Source organism: Xiphophorus maculatus, chromosome 6 (genome assembly GCF_002775205.1).
Source record: "Xiphophorus maculatus strain JP 163 A chromosome 6, X_maculatus-5.0-male, whole genome shotgun sequence".
Taxonomy (NCBI): domain Eukaryota; kingdom Metazoa; phylum Chordata; class Actinopteri; order Cyprinodontiformes; family Poeciliidae; genus Xiphophorus; species Xiphophorus maculatus.
Window position 1 is genome coordinate 9,204,799 of NC_036448.1, and position 18,704 is coordinate 9,223,502.

At 38.3% G+C, this 18,704-nt stretch overlaps 1 protein-coding gene across 6 annotated transcripts in view; it reads right to left on the minus strand.

Annotated features, from left to right (window-relative positions):
- astn1 (astrotactin 1) overlaps positions 1-18,704 on the minus strand; it is a 342,853-nt gene that overhangs the window by 19,129 nt on the left and 305,020 nt on the right. For all 6 annotated transcript variants that reach the window (XM_023335801.1, XM_014476012.2, XM_023335800.1 and 3 more), the window contains 2 exons: positions 5,495-5,630; positions 743-843 (listed from right to left, as the gene is read on the minus strand). In XM_023335801.1, coding sequence (XP_023191569.1) covers positions 743-843; positions 5,495-5,630 — 237 coding nt within the window. The remainder of the gene's footprint in view (positions 1-742; positions 844-5,494; positions 5,631-18,704) is intronic.

The following is an 18,704-nucleotide window of genomic DNA, read 5'->3' on the forward strand; positions in this document are numbered from 1 at the left end:
AGCTCTTGATATTTTTGTTTACCAAATAATTCTGTGGCGAGATTGATTATTTTTGTTACACATACAGACTTTCGACTCATCCAAAAAATTCTTTAAGATATCCATTGGAGCCTCTCTGGTTTATATCAAATTATATTCCGATGTTACAATGACTCAATTAAAGGCCAGACCTCTATGGAATTGAGAACATTGGCAAGATTTGAAAACTGATGAATCTAAATTGTCTGAGCTAGATTTATTTTTCATAGTTAGGTGTGCAATGCTGGTAAATTTATGCCCCAAATATATTTTGCATCTTTACCTGCAGTAGATCTTGATATTTTACTGCATTACCTTTAGTAAGCTCTTCTGTGTTCTGTGAAGTATTGACTCAAGTGGGATTGAAGACAAATATATATCACACTGCCTGAGATTTATATTGTAAAAGCTGTGAAAACCAGAAAAGTCCTTTCCTTCCGTTTTACAACCACAGGCTTCTTTTTGCTTCATCATGTAAAATTAAGATAAGGTAAATAAAATTTTGACGATTCGAGTCAAAATGTGAAAAAGCCCCAGAGGTGAGAATATTTTTTTTTTTTTACAAAGCACTGGATATTCTGGATAAACAATATGTTACACAGATCCTAACTTTGACACACTGTAAAAAAGAAAATAAAAAAAAGCTTAATTGCACAATAATTCACATGAAAAACAAATTAGTCTCGGCGAGCTGGTGGTGAACCCATTCGGCCTCATTTCTCACCCTGCGCTTTGACATCATCCACAGTCGGACACGGAGTCTTGATGGTGACCTCACTTGGACTGGAACGCCGTCCTGTGTTGTCTACAGCCCACAGACGGAACCTGAAGACATACAAACAAAATAGGTGCACGGAGATACGGAAGTACGCGTGCAATCATCTGTTTTGCTTTATGGGTTTGGACGTTTTCTACAGAACAAATCCTGTCTTACGGGATTTACAGTGTAGACTTCTCTTGTTCTTTTCATTTTATTCTGTTAACAACAACAACAACATGGTTTCTTGGGGTTCACTGACAGACAGTGCCAGCTGGTAATCTAATAAGAGCCACATTTTGAGGATAGCAGCCTGTATGGTTCCGTCGCAGCTTGCTCTTTCACTGGAGTGTTTCCTGATTGAATATCGCCACCTTGTGGTAAAAACGTAACTTGCACAGTAGAAGACTGAAAACAAAAACTACACATTTCTTTTATAATTTGACTGATTAAACATCCGTTCAACAAAGACAGAGGATCTTCTCTTGAAGCTTTCAGCTTTCATAAAAGCATTGCACGTATTTCTCTTCACGTTATAATTTTGTTGAACCAGGCACCAGCTTGGTTCAAGCTTTTTTCAGGTTCCGTTTGTATAAGAAATATAAAGAGTCTGCAGCAGCCTGAGAGGGATAAGAGTAATAGTCTTGGAGAGATGAATGAGCTGTCAGCCAGGATAAAAGAGCAGGATACTTGCGGATGTTGAAAATAAGAGCATGTGTAGCGGCTAATTCAGCCCATATACATCCAAACTGTGTGCTCTCCCTGTTGGCCTCTTGCCCCTTCTCTTCGAATTACTTTTCATGTTCAAAATGTTTCTCTCCGTGTTTCACCTTTGTGCTTTTTTTTTTCTCCCCTGTTTTCTTTCGTAACCTCAAAGTTTGATTTAAGATCTTTTGGCTAAACCTCTTATCCCCTTTTGCTATTCCCCAGTGTGTATTGCTCCCCTTTGCTGCAGTGTGTGTGGCTTCCTTTCTGGCAAGGATTGTGTGAGATAAGTGTGAACATACTTGAGAGAGAATCTAAGTATCCGGTCTTGATCACGGCATCACATGTTAAAGCTTTTTTTTACTCTGCTGACAAACATATGTAGGAAGAATAAAGAGCCATTTGGGAAAAAAAATAGTAGTTTTCAGAACTTTTTCCTCAAGTTCCCCTTTCTTGTACTTTTATTATCTTGTTAAATAGTTAAAAACCAAAAATAAAGTCAATGCTAACGTATCTTACATCGCAATTAACGTAATATTTCAGATGCAAATCTTCATTTATTACATAGTGGATTGCGCTGAGAACAAAACAACATAAAAATGACCAATATAAATCTGAATTGTTATTCCAATAATGATCTGGATTTAGAATCGTACTCAAAAGTGGAAAAATCACATCACTGACTGATTCAGCGTCAATGGAAATTCCTCAAGACAAGTCAGAATGGGGCTCAGTAGCGTGTGTGGCCTTTATGACTTCCCTACAACAACTGGACATGGTCCTGATGAGGCAACGGACAAAGTGGAGTTGTTGGATGGAAGAAAACATTACGTCCCAGAAGCACTCTATTGGGTTAATGTCTCTGGGAATGAGCAGGCCAGTCTACAGCATCAATGCCTTCATCATGTAGGACCTGCTGACACTTCAGCCAAATGAAACCCAGCATTGTCCTGCAGCAGAAGGAATCCACGGCTCACTCCACTACATTATGGGTCTCACAAAAAGGTCTGAGGATCTCAGCCCGGTACCTAATGTCAGTCAGGGCATCTCTGGGTAGCACGTGGAGGGCCATGGGGCCTTCCAAAGAAAAGCCTCCCCACACCATTACTGGACCACCGCCAAACCAGTCATGCTGAAGGATGTTGCAGGCAGCATAACGTTCTCCACAACGTCTCCAGACTGTCACGTCTGTCACATGAGCTCAGTGTGAACCTACTCTCTTCTGTGAAGAGAAAGAGCCACCAGTGGTGAATTGGCCAATCTTGGGGTTCTCTGACAAATGCCAGTCGTTCCGCACAGCGTTGGCTTGTAAGCACAGGCCCCGCTCATTGACGTAGGGCCGTCGTGCCACCCTCATGGAGTCTGTTTCTGACTATTTGAGCAGAAACGCACACATTAGTGGCCTGTTGGAGGTCATATTGCAGGGCTCTGGCAGTGCTCCCCCTGTTCCTCCTTGGACAAAGAAAGAAGAGGTGGTCCTGCTGGGTTGTTCCCCTCCTACTGCGGCCTCTACATCTCCTGGTATACTGGCCTGTCTGCTGGTGTCTCTGTGCTCCGGACCCTGTGCTGACTGACAGCAAACCTTGTTACAACTTGCAATGATGTGTAATGCTGGCTGAGCTCCACTGCCTGAGCAACTTTTGTGGGTTGTAGACTTCGTCTCATGCCATTTCTAGGTCAGAGAGTACTGATAACATGCAACAGTGACCAAGATGTCAGCCAGAAATGATGAGGACAGAGAAATGGTCTGGGTTCACCATCTGTAGTGCATGTTTGAGGAATCCTTTGATTTTCCCTAGCAGCCATTCAGGGGTGCTTAAACACGTGCACTCACAAAGGGCCACCTATTTCCAAAATAAATAAATAAATAAAAATAAATAGATAAAAAAAATCTGCTTCTCAGTGCAATGCTCCTAAGAAACGTTGTAAACAACATATTGGAGAAGCATTGCTGTGTCAGAAAGAGCAAGAGCTTCTTAAAAAGACAGGAGGTCCAATTTCAAGGCGTCAAATTGCGAAGAGAAACATAACAAAGCAGTCAAACTGCTGCAATTAATGAGCCAGCATTTTTGACTTCTTCACATACAAATGGTACTTTTTCTGCAACCTTTAGTGAGTCATCATCTCTACAGTCAATGTATAGGCTGATCTATGGAGGGCATTAAAGAAGCTAGAGTGGTGACACACATGCTTTTCTGGCAAGTTACATGAAAGATGCTGAAGTTTCCTAGAAATGATGTGTCATAATGTGGAACTTTTTATTAAGAAACCTCTAGATATTCAGTGGTGCTGTATTGACATAGAGTCTCCTCTGCAACTGTTGACACCACTGATAAAGGTGTGTTAAAAATTAGACAAATTTGTCTTTTAAAGCAGATTCATCATCTCACTCAAATTTCACCTCCTATCTAATCAAATGTTTTTATTTTTTATAAATAAACAATTCAGTTTATTTTGTCACCCACACAATAACCACAATGGGATGGAAGGGAATAAAAAGGTTCAAAGGTCACTGCAGTCAGGAGGGGCAACATTAGGTCACCAAGTCTGCACCACAACCTTTTAAATTGCATCTGCATCTACGTGTCATGTCAGAACCATTTCTGTCCTACCATTACAAACGTAAACATGGAACAAATATTGAAGTGCACCTTATGCTTATTTTTGAGCATGAGGAAGAAAATGTGATGATGTGCTTCTGTTTCTCCTCTGAAACAAACCTTATTGGACAGCTTTAGCAGCAATAATTCTTTGAAATGTTACATTAATATCTACTGAGCTAACCAAACCCTGGGAAAACTTAACAAGGTAATGATGAAAACATAGTGATCAAGTCAAGGCAAAGATAGTTTACCAGATATAAAATAAATCTTTCTTCCCTGGTTATCTCAGTCCCCAGACCTAAATTTCATAAAGAAACTCTGTAGGATAAACTATAGAGATGAAAGTATAAAAGCAGATGCAGGACTCATGGTGAGCTAGAGAGATTGTGGAAGCAAGAATGGTCAATAAATTGCCTCTCTCAAATCTAGTAAAAAGTTATGGAAGACCAAACGATGTCTTATTGGCTTAAAGAGGATGCTAATAATTGTGGAACCAGTGATTTTTAGAGGAAAATGTTTTAAATGTTAGACTGCTTCCCTGTGTTTCATGGGTTCCTGTGCCAACATAGCTGACTCAAATGGCTGAATTACCTTCTCAGCATGTCATCAAGTTTTCCAAAGTCCATTTACTTCAAGTGTGCTGAAACAGGGAATGATCTAAAACATGCGAGATGGCATCCCTTGAGGACTAACTGAGGACTCTACTGGGCACTAAGTAAATGGTTGAGGCTACAATCTGCTTCTATTTCCATTTTTCAGAATTAGATTATCATAATGCAGTTAAAGAGGCTTTACAATACAATACTGGGGATACTGTGTCACCTGGATTTGCTTCAATATAGCCAGCCTCTAACAAAAAGCAATCTTCACTTTTTCTCATGTGGACCAATTCAAAAATTAATTATTTAAATTTTATACTGTTAATTAAGATGGGAACTTTTCTTTTTTTAGTAAATGATACTTTTTAAAAAGCGAAGACTTTTCAAAACTCCCCATTTTACATTTTTCACATATTAAAGAAACCAAGCTGGTAAATAAGGCAAAGTGAAAGTATTTAAATATCTGTACTTCCTTTCTTACTTAAAGCTAAGATTAGTGGCAAACACAGAGAAACAAGTTCATTTATTGTACTGGCTAAAGCTAACTTCTGTCTGCTAAAGCAATTTTGTAGTCAAAATTGTTTTTATTACCAAATGAAATGATTTTTGTAGTCCTGTGGGTTTATATCCACAGCAAATAATGGCAATAAAGACATCAGTAAGGCCTGATCAACTTAACCAGAGCATTTCTGAGACACTGCAGCACTTCATTTGTGAATTGCACTTTAAGCTTCCATCAATGGCAATTTATGACACTTTGAAAAGCAAGTGTGTACTTTTCTTCAGGCGTTGAGCATGGAGTGTCAACTCACATGTATGTTGCATCAGGTTCCAGGCAGCGAATGATCAGACTGATGGAGGAAGACAGCAGGTTTGGGATGTCCCCCAGCATCACACACGGAGACCTGGCCCCAGACAGGATGTCATCCACAAAGCTCAAGAGGGTTTCTGTAGAACAGAGAATGAATGGGTTAATGCCTTTTTGGAAAGACTGCTGCTTAGACTGTGGTTTAGCACCTTTTGCTACAATATTAATAAACAATGTTGTGAAAAGCTTTTTTACCTGCTCTGATTCTACTTTTTGTGGCGAGTCAGTGTTTCAGATCATTAGACAAAGATAATTGAAGTAAATACAAAAGACAGTTTAATTTACTACGGAAAACATAGCTTTTCAAATCAACCTGTCTATGAGACGAAGTTATAGCCCCACCACCTTAGACAGCAACTACTGACACCAGACATTTGCAATTACCCGCAATTAGTTTTTATTTTCCATTTCCTATGGAGGAATTACGTATGTCCTACTTTTCTTTTTAGATTTTGAATAATGGCTCAGTGTGGCTGGAAATAGAGGAATAATCATTTGAAAACTGCTGTGCATCTACACAGGCTATCTTTATTCATTTTGTTTGATGAGCTAAAATATTTGAGGGTGACAAAAATATTTTAAAAAGTAGGAAGAAATATGTAGTGAGGAAAATACTTTCTCTTAACATCTTATAGTGCAGCTATGTTGGATTTTCGTGGTCCAGATTTAAAGACTAAAAAACGTGTTCATGTTCAGGCAGAATCATAGTTATAGTCATAGTTAAAGACATTGTAAAGACAGGGGAACCATGCTTTGATATTGACAATTAAACAGGAAAGGCATTCATCCCAATCTAAATCCTTTCATTTTTTGTCAAAACGACAACATTTTCTTACACTCCTCTAATCTCTTACCGTTCAATTATGTCATAACTGGACATGTCACATACCAAGTGAACAAATAAAGAATATAAATACTCTGTGGATTTTGCAACCTCAATAATCTCAAAATGGAAATATGGATATTATGAAAAATACACACAAAAATTAGCATTATATAAGCCCTTCATGTGCAGTGTGTACCAGTAAGGCATATTCCTGGAAAGCATAACACTGTTTCATTGTGTAAAGGTGTAGATGACCAAGGTGACTGACTTTGATTTATTTTATGAGGGGAGAAGAAGTCCACTGTTACTGCAGCTTCTTTCTTCAAAGGAACTCAGGCCCGCTTTACATGAAGACTTTATGCACCAAATAACCCGATCCAGACACGGTCATTGTAAATCTGAGATCTGCAATGATCTGTGTCCCAGAAAAAAACCCCCAAAAGGAACATGGCGTTGAGGATCTCTCTTTATTGGGTTTAACTCGTACCTCCCATTCACACACTTTCAGTTTATTGTTGCACACTGGTGTCCAAGCAGATGGTGGATCCCACTTCCACTGACCCATTCAGGAGTTAAAAATAAAATCTCTGCTTCTGCTATGGCTACTACTCCTGTAGTCATGTAACTATGTGTGGGGAAAAATATAAAATATTTCAATATTTTACTGAAAGTTTCTGCCATTTATTTCTATATCCAGACATGTTCAACCTATCTCTGTCCACAAAATGCAGTCACTGCATTTTAGTGCTAATGTGTTTTTAAATGCTCTATTTTTCCTAAAACCTCACCCGCCACTCTGAATGCTATGCAATTAACAAAAAGGCAGTTTCATGCTCCGCAGACACTCCCCGACTTCAGATTTGAAAGTCGGGGAGTTTTGAGGTTAAACATCTGCGACGTTTAACCTCAAAAGCACAGCTGAGCTTTACTTACACTCTGTCCAGCACTGTGTAATCGTATTACAGCCACTGCTGTAACCAAATACCTTTCCTGCTGATCTGTTATAGCACTGTACTGCAAAATGTTGTTTCCCTCCACGCTTAACAGCAGCTTTCCAACACTGTTTAACCAGTGTTGGAAAGCTAGGAAGGGGGATTGCTGCAGAGCTCAGCTCTTCCTGTGCTCTCATTTACTTGGACTTGAATAGCTGTTATTTACAAATTAAAATACTACTTCACTCTGCATACCTGTTTATATTCCCCCTATGAATAAATGCATAAATCGTTCTAATCCTCAATTTGTCATTAATTAATTGACATTTATGTATTTATTTTGGTGTTTTAAACACTAAATAATATTAAACACTAATACACAGTGGAAATATTTATACTCCTTTAACTAATTTTGAACTCATATTACAACTACAAGGTTCATGTTGGGGCTGCACAGTGGGCGCAGCAGTGAGAAGGTCCTGGGTTCGATTCCCGGCCCGGGGTCTTTCTGCACGGAGTTTGCATGTTCTCCCTGTGCATGCGTGGGTTCTCTCCGGGTACTCCGGCTTCCTCCCACAGTTCAAAAACATGACTGTTAGGTAAATTGGTCTTTCTAAATTCTCCCTATGGGTGAGTGTGTGTGTGTGTGGTTGTGTGTCCTGTCTGTCTCTGTGTTGCCCTGACTGGCGACCTGTCCAGGGTGACCCCGCCTCTCGCCCGGAACGTTAGCTGGAGGTAGGCACCAGTACCTCCCGACCCCACTAGGGACAAGGGTATTACAAAATGGATGGATGGATGGTTTATGTTGGTATTTTCTGAGATAAAGATTAAAAAGCGCATCATTTTTAAGTGGAAGAAAAACAAAAAAAATTACAATACTTTAGAGATCCACCAAAACAGAAGTGTGTCTGCTGGGTTTGGACAGCTAGAGACTGAAATATGTGTCACTTTTTTCTTTGCCAAATACTCAGTTTCACTCATACTGTATGGACAGTAATGATCACCACCAAGCTTCACCATGTGGATAAAGTGTTTAGGTCTATGTGTAGTGTTTTTCCCGAGATACTGTGTTTTGCATGTAGGCAAAAGATTTTCATGTATTTTCTGTGCTTTCTACATGGCTTGGGGTACACAAGATTTCTTGTGACCTTTTTTTATAATTTCTTTCTTGCCCTAATTCTATAGAGACTAGACTTGAAGTTTGTGGTTGAAATGTAACAAAATGTAAAAAAAAGAAGTTAGAAGTTCAAGGTGTAAGATAATTTTTATCGCACACTATTATCTTAAAAATTGAAGATAAAAGAAACAATTTTTTGAATAACTGCTGCATTTAAAAAAAAGATTTTGCATCACTACATATCAATCTCAACAGAGACTCATAAAGTTGCACGGATTCAGGGGAAATACTCTTAGAAACAGTGAAGTTTGTACTAAAACAATTGTACTAAAATTGTTTTAGTACAATTTTGTCAACGACCCAAAGGAAATTGCTCAAATCTAGTTCTATCAATAAAAATCAGGTAAATGCTTCTATGCAGTGTTGTAGACCATATATTTTCTCGGTCTTGACCGCATTTGGTCTCGGTCATAAAAATAGATTAATAGTAAATAAATAAATATTGTGAAGAAAAACCGTTTACTTTTTCAACATTAAAAACGTTTGTTAGGATTGTGTAGAAAAAATGTTGATATCTTTTATAAATACAGTGTTTTGTGGTCAATATTATTTCACCATTTTATTAACGTAGGTTATCAGTTTTCATAAGGCTTCCTATCAAGCTATAAGAATGATAGAAAATATGCTAACAAAATGCCTCAGACCTGCAGCCTACAGGCGGTTCTAGACACAGGCTAACAGAAGTGGCTCTCTGGCTCAAATATATTAAATTATGAAATATTGCAGTTTTTTGTTTCATTCTTTTTAATTGTCCTGTAGGCAGCAATTTATTCACATATATGTACATTTATTATTATTGATACTTTAATTATAGATGAGTTGTACAAGTTTACGTCATTGGGTGGGGTCGGGGACATGTTCGCATACACCTCAGAAAGGATGTATGTAGTTGTGCCCCTGCTACAGTAGCTATTATTATTTTATTATATACATTGACATAGCAAATAAATGTGACAAGTGACATTTGTCTTTGCCATGGGCTAACCTCTGTTGCCAACCCCCAATCCGTGCTAAAAAGCTTCTTTCTACTGCTACATGAAATATACAATGTTATTTTGTACATTTCTGTTGTTATACAAGACTTAAATTTAATTAATAACGGTCTTAAAGAATTCTTTAAAAGCCATTTGTGAAACCACTTGTGCTAAAAATCTACATTTGCCAGCATCTCTATTACCTTCTTTTCAGGGGTTTATAGATGCTGCTTTTGACACACACAGCTAGCTTTGTATCCCTTGCTGACACCCGTACATACATCAGAAGGCCAACTGGCCCCCACGGAGTGGATTTCACTGCATAGAGGAAAAACCAAACCTACGAGTATGAAAGGTGTGCAAAGTGAAGGTGGTTCTGAGGTGGCCATCCCTGAGTATGCTCTGCACAAGCAATGCTTGTCTCTGTGTATTTATACATCTCTGCGGTGTATGTGTGTGTGTGTGTGTATGGACTGAGGTGGTCGGTTTTTCTTAAACAGGATATGCATACAAGCATCCGAGGGTTCAAGCAGTCATGTAGTATATGCGGTGAGTGATGGGCGCTTCGCGGTGGTCATCCTCTCGTGTCACCATCTGGTTAACAAGAGCCATGGAAACATAAAGAGTGGGAGAGTCGGTTAATAAAAAAAGTGTGTCCAAGCTGCCAGAGGAGGGTGTTTACTCAGTACGGAGGACTGTCAGAGGAGTGAAAGCCATAAACATGGCTGGAGATTTATTTAAATGAAAAGTGGCATTGTGAAGCTTTGAACCACTTAGTATATTAATTGGAAAGCCTGATGGAATATCCTCTCTGTGGGTATGAAGGTGTATTTTAACCCTCATTGGAATATACCAATGTGGAAACATGCTAAGAATTTATTTCAGTGTCTGAGTGAGAGCAGCTTGCGATGGACAAACATGGCCAACAGAATGCTGTTATGGTAGAGAAAATGCAACATCAGCAGGTGAGCTGTGATTTATTACTGTGTCACATATTGGCATTTATGGGGCAGAAATTAGTACACTTTTAACTCTAACATGAACAGGAGTTGATCTTAATTCTTCTGGTTATATTTTGTTGGTGGTTGCCCTTCTGAAAAGTAAACTGCCTTTCAGGTCTTAAATTGGACATATTATGTAAAATTGAGATTTAGTACATTTTTATATTTCTATTTGGGACTCAACTGCTTGTAAAAGCAGCCCAAGAACTTAAAAAAACAGTCATTTTGAGGCAACAAGTTATTTTTTTGTGTGTCTGGAAAACAAGTAGCTTCAAAAACCTCCTGATTGTCACAGGCAGTGCACTGTTACCTAGCAACCCCAGCAAAGATAAAGTGTATTTTCTTCCGTACGTGGTGTTTGGGATATACGCAATAAAAGTCAAATTTTTATATAAATGAGTTTCATTCATTTGGATATGTCTCAAGACATGGGCTTTACTACAGTTTTCATTGTGCAAAAGCTTTCCCTAAGCAAGCATGTTTGACTTGTGTGATTTTACGACACTGGCTGTTAACCAGTGATAGCTAGGAAAGGTTCATGCCTCCCTGTAAATGTATATATTTTAAATGCTCAGTTGTATAAACTTTGACCAAAATGGTAGAATCCCTTCATTGGGGGTTAGATTTACTCCCAGCAGCTGCAAAGAGCAATAAAGATGCAGCATAGGGCGGGGTTAGTGATTTGATTTTTTATGCACTTAGTTGTTTCCTACTGTATGATCACTGTGTTGACAGAAAGGAAAACTAATATTGGCTGGCTATCAATAACTTTAATCAATGCCCTTTCTCTTAAAAGAGCACCAAACAGTTACCGCTCATTGTTGCCATGTGTCCACTAAATGATAACTCATGATAACATCTAGGCAATCTAGTGAATACATTGTTTTTGTCCAATTTATGGGATTTATTAAAAATATTTCACCAGACTTTTCTGTAAAAACCCAAAGTAACTTTAGACATATTTTTGTTGTCCATAGAATTATGTATTTTGTTGTAAATCATTATTTAATAACAATAAAATGGACACCCCCAAAACAAAAGTGTCTACATTCACATGCTTCTGGGGAAACCACAAATGGCCGTTTTTCACTGGTACAAACTCGGTGTGGATGGACTTGGTTATGGGCTTCCTCCTTTAGTGACGTTGACATAGTACCAGCCCCTTTTTCTGTCCCAACTCAACTGGGATTCCAAGTGTACCAATCAGGCTGAAAATACGATGTCAGAAGACTGCCGGCCACTGATTGACTGGGGGGAGTCAATGATTGTGTCACAGAAACGACTCCCTTACAAGAATCAGTCCTGGCATTTGTAAAAATTCCCTAAGACGACAGAGTGCATTTGGCGTTTTATTGAAAATGACAACATTGAAAACGACACAACGTCCAGATTATATGACTTTACTTTTCAGACTCTGAAGCTGCCCTGGTAGGACGAACCAAACACATAGAGGTGGTACTTAGCTGTGAGGGAAAATGACTGGAACCATGTAGAGTCGAGTAAAACTAAGTTGAACAGTGCTGGGACAGTACAAGTGGAAAAGGGGCAATAAAGGAAACAACTGATCGTGTCTTTGGTGTATGTTTGTTTGAATTTTCTTGGTTTTTTTTACATTTCTTTTCCTCCTTGAAAGGGGTTTACTTGTATTCTGTACATCTGCAGCAAAACATTTGAGTCATATATTAGAGGACTTCATGGCAGAACATTTGGAAGAAATAAAACTCATAGAAGTTTGTTTAAAGAACCAGATAGACCTGTAATGACCAGATTTTATTATAAATGAGAGTCAAACGAGACTAATAACACTGTGAACACTGTGTGCTGCCATGGCATTTATGGACATGACTCACCCCAAGCGGGAGAAAAAATGGACACGGACTGCATTGATTGTTGACAGACGAAGATGAAATCGATCCTGGAGGTAAATCAGAGCAAACCTTTCTCTCCCAAATTCTTGTCGACTAGACCAGCTTGAGATGGTTACTACGAATCTCAAAAGGGAGCGCTCCTTTTATTGTATTTTCCTCCCTAGGGTGGTGAGGTTCTCACAATCAGTCAGAGTTTTACTTGCAGTAGACAGTGGTCACAGCAACCTTAGTCTGGGAAGGCAGGGAGGAATTGTGTTTCAGGCATATAGAATGGCTCTTGATCAATTCTACAATCCATCCTCCCATTTTGTCCCCATGTGTTGCCATCTTGTGTCTCTTTTCTACTGCCATTTTGTTATTGTAAATATACCATTTTGTACCCACGTACCACTGAATTTGTTTATTTCCTTTAATAATTAAGTATTCTTAATGAAATAGGGAGATAGTCATTACATTTTCAAATTACTTGTATAATTTAATTCAATTTAAAATGATTTTCAAAAGACGTCATATTAAGTCCTACTTGCATCATTCTTATTCCCTTAATGGACCAGTTAATTCTCATGGATAATAACAGATTATGACCTCTTATCTAACCAAACAAAGTCAGACCTATTAGAGTTACCAGCAGAAACATAAATCCGCACCCATGCCTCTGCCAGTTTTCCTTTACAGTTGTTTTATATCCAATTTCCATGTGTTCCCCCAACCCTCAACATGATGAAAACACCAAGATTCCTCAGATTAGGCTACCTTCCTTCATTCCTCCATGGCCCACTTCTGATGCTAATGTTCCCAAAGCTGCTACTTCCAGTAGTAGATGGGGGTCACCTTTCGAACCCTGACTGGTCTGCAGCCCCATATGCAACAAACTGTGATGCTCTGTGCACTCTGACACATATTTATCTTAACAAGCATTAGCTTAACCTAACTTTAGCAAATAAAGTGTAAGAACAATCAAAATTTAGATAGTTTTTTAATGCCATTACACATCTCCTGAATACTTAATAAATAAGCTTGTTGCGAACTATTCCACAAGAGTTATGGATTTATCCCTTCAGATATTGTGCATCTTCTACCAAAAATGTAAGACGGAAAGAAAATTCTAGATTTATTGTCAGCCGAAGTGTAGAAAAAAAATATCAGTTTCAATATGTAAAATGAAATTCTCTTTCTGCAGGGTTTAGATTTTATGAAGATAGATATGAAATGACAGCAGGAGACTAACTTAGTGAACAGATGGCTTATATTCCCAAAACAGTTTCTGAGGCATAATTTAAATTAAAAAAACAAAACAAAAATACTTGGTTATGAAATTTTACTAATGTACACTATCAGACAGCTGAGCAGCTGGCAGAAAATGCCCATTCGATAAGAAAATGTAGCGAAACATTTTTGTGTAAAAGCATGCATTTCCCAGGTTCTGAAGCAAAAAGAAAAAAATGCATTTGATTTCTGGATTGCAAGCCAGCCAGCTTTCCTATGATGACACTGGTAGGATGCTAAAGGTTCAGCTGGGAAATGTTGTAAATCTGTCTATTTAGCAAAATCAGTAAATCTGCCTAAGGCAGGAAATTCTGTCTTGATACTTCCTGAGTGAGGAGAAAATACTTTAAGTAGCCGCTGTAGGAGACATGGAGACTGTTGAATGTTATGGACACAAACAGGCACCAGGCAGCTTGTTTTGGACAAGAATTGTGATGGCAAGAAATATTCCATGTGCTGGATGTATTTTACAAAACTACTAATGTGTCATAATTTTTTTTACTGCTTACATGTACAGTGCTGAGTAAAAGCATCTACCCTGTTATGGACATCCTCTGTTTTTTGTTACGCTAGAATGTTTTCATGAATAATACTTTACAATCATAAAAAAAAAGATAATTTGAAGAATATTCATGATGCAGTTTTGAGGGGATTTCAACTAAGGGGAAAAAGTAATCCAAAAAAGTAATGGGGCCCTGTGTAAAAAAGTAATTGGCCAATTGGCTATTGGTTTTGCCAATAACTGGTGGACAATTGGAGGGATTTTTGATATGAAAGTCAAAAGATAAGGATATGATTTTCTTTTCCTGAAACACTGTGTAAGTGTTACATTGGAATAAGACTTAGATCTTCCAGAAAGTTAAACTTTGTACGTGTTAGTCCACAAACTGTTTCCAGCGCCTCCTGTTTGGTTAGAGTCTTGCTGTGATTCATTAAAGTCCCAAAACTTGAGCTGTTCCTGAATTTTTTTAAATTCAGATTATGCCGTGTAGCTTTTTAATATCTTTTAGCTTTTTTTTATGTTGTTGCAACTGGGTGTAGTAAAAGAAATTCATGAGGGCTATTAACTTTTCCTATCGGGTCAAGTCAGTTTGAAAAGCTTCTTTCCCTCAATAAACAAAATCCTATTTTTAACATAAATGTGGTATTTACTCAGGCTATGTTTATTAATTAAAATATATTTTATGATCTGAGATGTTTAAGTGTGATAAAAAGCAAAACATCTAAGAAATCTGTTTCTCACAGGATTGTATCTCTTGCTTCCTTGTACACCACTATAATCATGTCCATAGATTTCAAACAATGCATAATTTAGGTTATAATAGGACTGTTTGGAGTGGAACATTTGTCAAATTCTGTTATTTAGGGCTGCCAATGATGCAAGTCAAAAACATTAACACAATAATCAATTTGTACCACATTTTATAAAAATATTTTTTTCTGATCACAGGAAGGAATATTTTAAAGCCACACACAGCCTGTGAAGATCCAGTTTTACAGATGCTCAAGAACCATAACTCTCAGGAACTTGTCATTCAGCTGGAGTTGTTTACCCTTGGCATTCTTAAAGTATGATTGGCTGGAAAGAATCAACAACTGCCAGGAGACTGATTTGAGTTATGGAATAACTTTTGAAGTCGTCCCTGCTTTCGTCAGTTGCGTGTGTGTGCGTGTGTCCTAGACACTGCTGTTTTTCTCTACTCCTTAATGGAAAGGACAGGTGCTTTAAAGATGATCATGTTTGCATTGTGAAATCTCGACTTGTATTAGACATCAGGTTCTTTTATATGGAAATAAATTCACAGTGCACCGAGTCTCTTTCTTGCATGGTTTTGATTAAAGATTGTTTGTTTATGACGCAAGCAGTTATATATCCTACAAAAAGGGCCACACCACTTTCTTATAAAAAAAGAAAAAAAGAAACACCCAGTTGATGTTGACCTGCGAAGAAAAACATACATCCATGCCAAAAATGGTAACACAATGTTCCCCAAAAATGTTGCGCTTATATTTCAAAATTTGTTGATCGAATTTGAGAACATTCGCTTGGGGGGAGCTACACTAACAGTATGGTAAATTTGATTAGTTCACTGTGTCAGAGCAGACATGCTCTACAACAGGAGGAGAATTGGATATTCCCCTCTTGCCATCATTGACGTCACAAAAAGGACCAAACATGCATATACGTATCCTTTGTCTCTGAGCAAGCTGTCCGTGTGAGCAATTTGGAGGTGTGTGCGCTTCACCTGGTGGGGCTCTGTTGCACAACGAGCGAATTAAGAGGCATTAGAAAAGTGTATTTTTTTTGGAGCATGTGGGTTGTTGGTTTTAGGCATTGAATGAAATCTTGCATGTTGCAGTCAGGGATGACAGGAACCGATGACCACAACAGTTACTGTTCCAAAAGTGTTGCAATAAATCAAGTAACTCAAAAACTATCAGCTCTGTGTGTTTGTGAGTGGCTAAAGGATTAGCATAAGGTCAGTTCACCCACTCCTTCAAATTATTCATGGAGGTCCAAACCTGTACACAGCTGTACCTTTATCACCGCTACCAGGCTCCATCTTGGAGCAACCAGGACTCAGATATGCTGATATCATTAATATTAAACCCAGATGGAGATCTCCCATGCTCGATTGTTCATAGTTGAGTAAATGTAAGTGAGCAAAGTTTATTTATAAAGTGCTTTTTACAGACATAAAATCACAAAGCGCCGTACAATAAAAATCAACGTTAAATTATAGAGAGAATAAAACAACCAATAGGAGAACAATAAAATCATTTGTATCCAGTGGGAGCACATTGCACCCGAGAAGATCTCTTTATGTTCTGTCTACCTTTTTAATGTTTTCTTTTTGTTGCTAGGCTAGTAACCACCCCAATTTTCTGGATGCACTGCTGTAATATATAAATTTTTGAAAAATAAAAGAAAATGAGTGATGCCTCCTGAAAGAGGAGGCTTCATCTACAAACCACAACAGGTCCTTTGCTTTATGGCAGATGGTTATTGAGGACTGGAAGTGATTCAAACTGGAATAAAATATATATTTATTATCTCTGAAATATATCCAGTTAACACTTTATTGGCAACGAACATTCAAAGCAAACAGGGGAGTGTTGTGAACCTGATGAACTGAGTGGGATGAGCGGGTGGAGCGGGGAGAAAAAGAGCAACTGAGAAGTTTACGGACCGCACACACAAATGAACACATGGTTTATGCAGCAACACACATGTTTTGTCCATAAAAGTAAATGCCAACGCTTAAACTCTCGTTTGATTCTCCTTTTGTTTTTCTTCCAACAACAGGTTTCACAAAAGACAACCTGAGAATTTAACCACTTCTGCTGCAGCTAGTCCCAAGGAAACTGCTCACTTGATTAAAAGCCCCCTCAACCCATACACACCACGATATGCCCAACTGGCAGCAAAGCTTTAACAAAACCCATCTGGACTTGTTGATCTTTATTTCACAGCGTCACAACATTCAATCATGGATAAAGTCTTGAATGCTACTTCTTGGCACGGCAGTACTGGTTATAACCACTAGCAGTCAATCATAATTGCCCACATGGGCAGGAGCGCTGGATACAAATAAGTCATTTTTGGATAGAGAGAAAAGAGGAAACAAAACAAACTGTCTTGTATTTTCTCTCGATGTCACATTTAACACGCAGGTTTCTGAGCTGTATTTGCGTCACCGCCGGGTGAGCCGCATCTTAGGAGGGCCGCTCAATTATTTCAGACTTTGACCAAAGCGCGTCTGATCGGTGGACAGGGTTACCATGAGAAACATTGCACGCTAAGCGCTCATGTAGCCAGATACATCAAAGCGCCTTGGAGCTAGCTGGATGCAATATTTGAGAGCAGAATGTCTAACTTAGCAGTCATACGCTGTAAACAATAACATAGTAACAAATACATTATTTTCTAATTAATCAACTGACCTCTGCTCCCAAAAGGACAATTCACCCAAACAACTTCCTTAAATGCTTCTGGAGAGATGGAGATGTCAGTCAGCTGCTTTTCTCATATAAAAGATATGCTTACATGTCTACAAACGTGTCCACTTTACGCCGACCTGCTGCAGATGTATTATTTCCTTGTGTCAAACAAAATCTTGGAATCACTTCATTCAAATCACCTCATCTTTTTTCATTCTTTAGCAAACCTAAAATGACTCCTCACACGAACAATATCTTTGGAACAAAAAGCCTGTAACCTCTGTAAACTCCCTTCGTCTGTCTATGTAACAGTTTTGATTGTGTTCTTCGTGTTGGAGCAATGGTAAAGTCTTACGGTGCCCCCATCTTTTCAGCCCTAGCAATGCAAGTGCTCTTTACAAAAGGCACGTTTTTGCTTTTCTACAATTAGTTTTCTCAGTCAATTAAAAAATAATTGCGGACTTTAAATCTGAAGAGGTTAGAAAGTAAAACGGAGATTTCGGTTTTCTGCGGAGAAAAATTGAGTGTGAAAAATTGTCCGTCAAATGATAGTGTGCAGCTTTTAGAAAATGAACAATCGCCTATCGGACCGGATTATTTTTACCTGTGAGAGCGAAAATTGTCAAGAAGCAAAGTTTACAAATAAATGTTTGTCAGCAGCAACCACAGAATCCTGGATACTCTTCAGACAGGTGATCTTTCTTCCTTCTTTATAAGCCTCTGGTATAAGAAGGGTGCAGAAGTCACATAAAACAAACCGTTTTGATGCTCTCTAGGAGGTTGTCGCATTGGAAAAAAAATCTTGCTCATAATGCAGACTATTAGAACTGAACCAGACACAAGCTGCTTTAATGTAAAGGGTTTTAATTAGTTTAAAGAAACAGTGCAAGAGGGTTTGATTTATCAAAGCGGGTTTGCTTCTGAATCATACATTTTATCCTTGAAAATGCCTCACCGTTTTTTAATAAAGTTTTCAGCAAACATAAAACAAAAATATTTCTCCTCTCTTGAATTCACAGTGATATTTAAAACAGAGATGATCTGTGCCGGCTGCATCGTGTCAGTCAGCAGAGGTATTATAAGGACAAGAAAGGAGTACATTCACATATCTGTGCATTAGGTCATTCATGAGTCTCTAATGGAAAAAGCATTCTTTAAGAATGAAGCA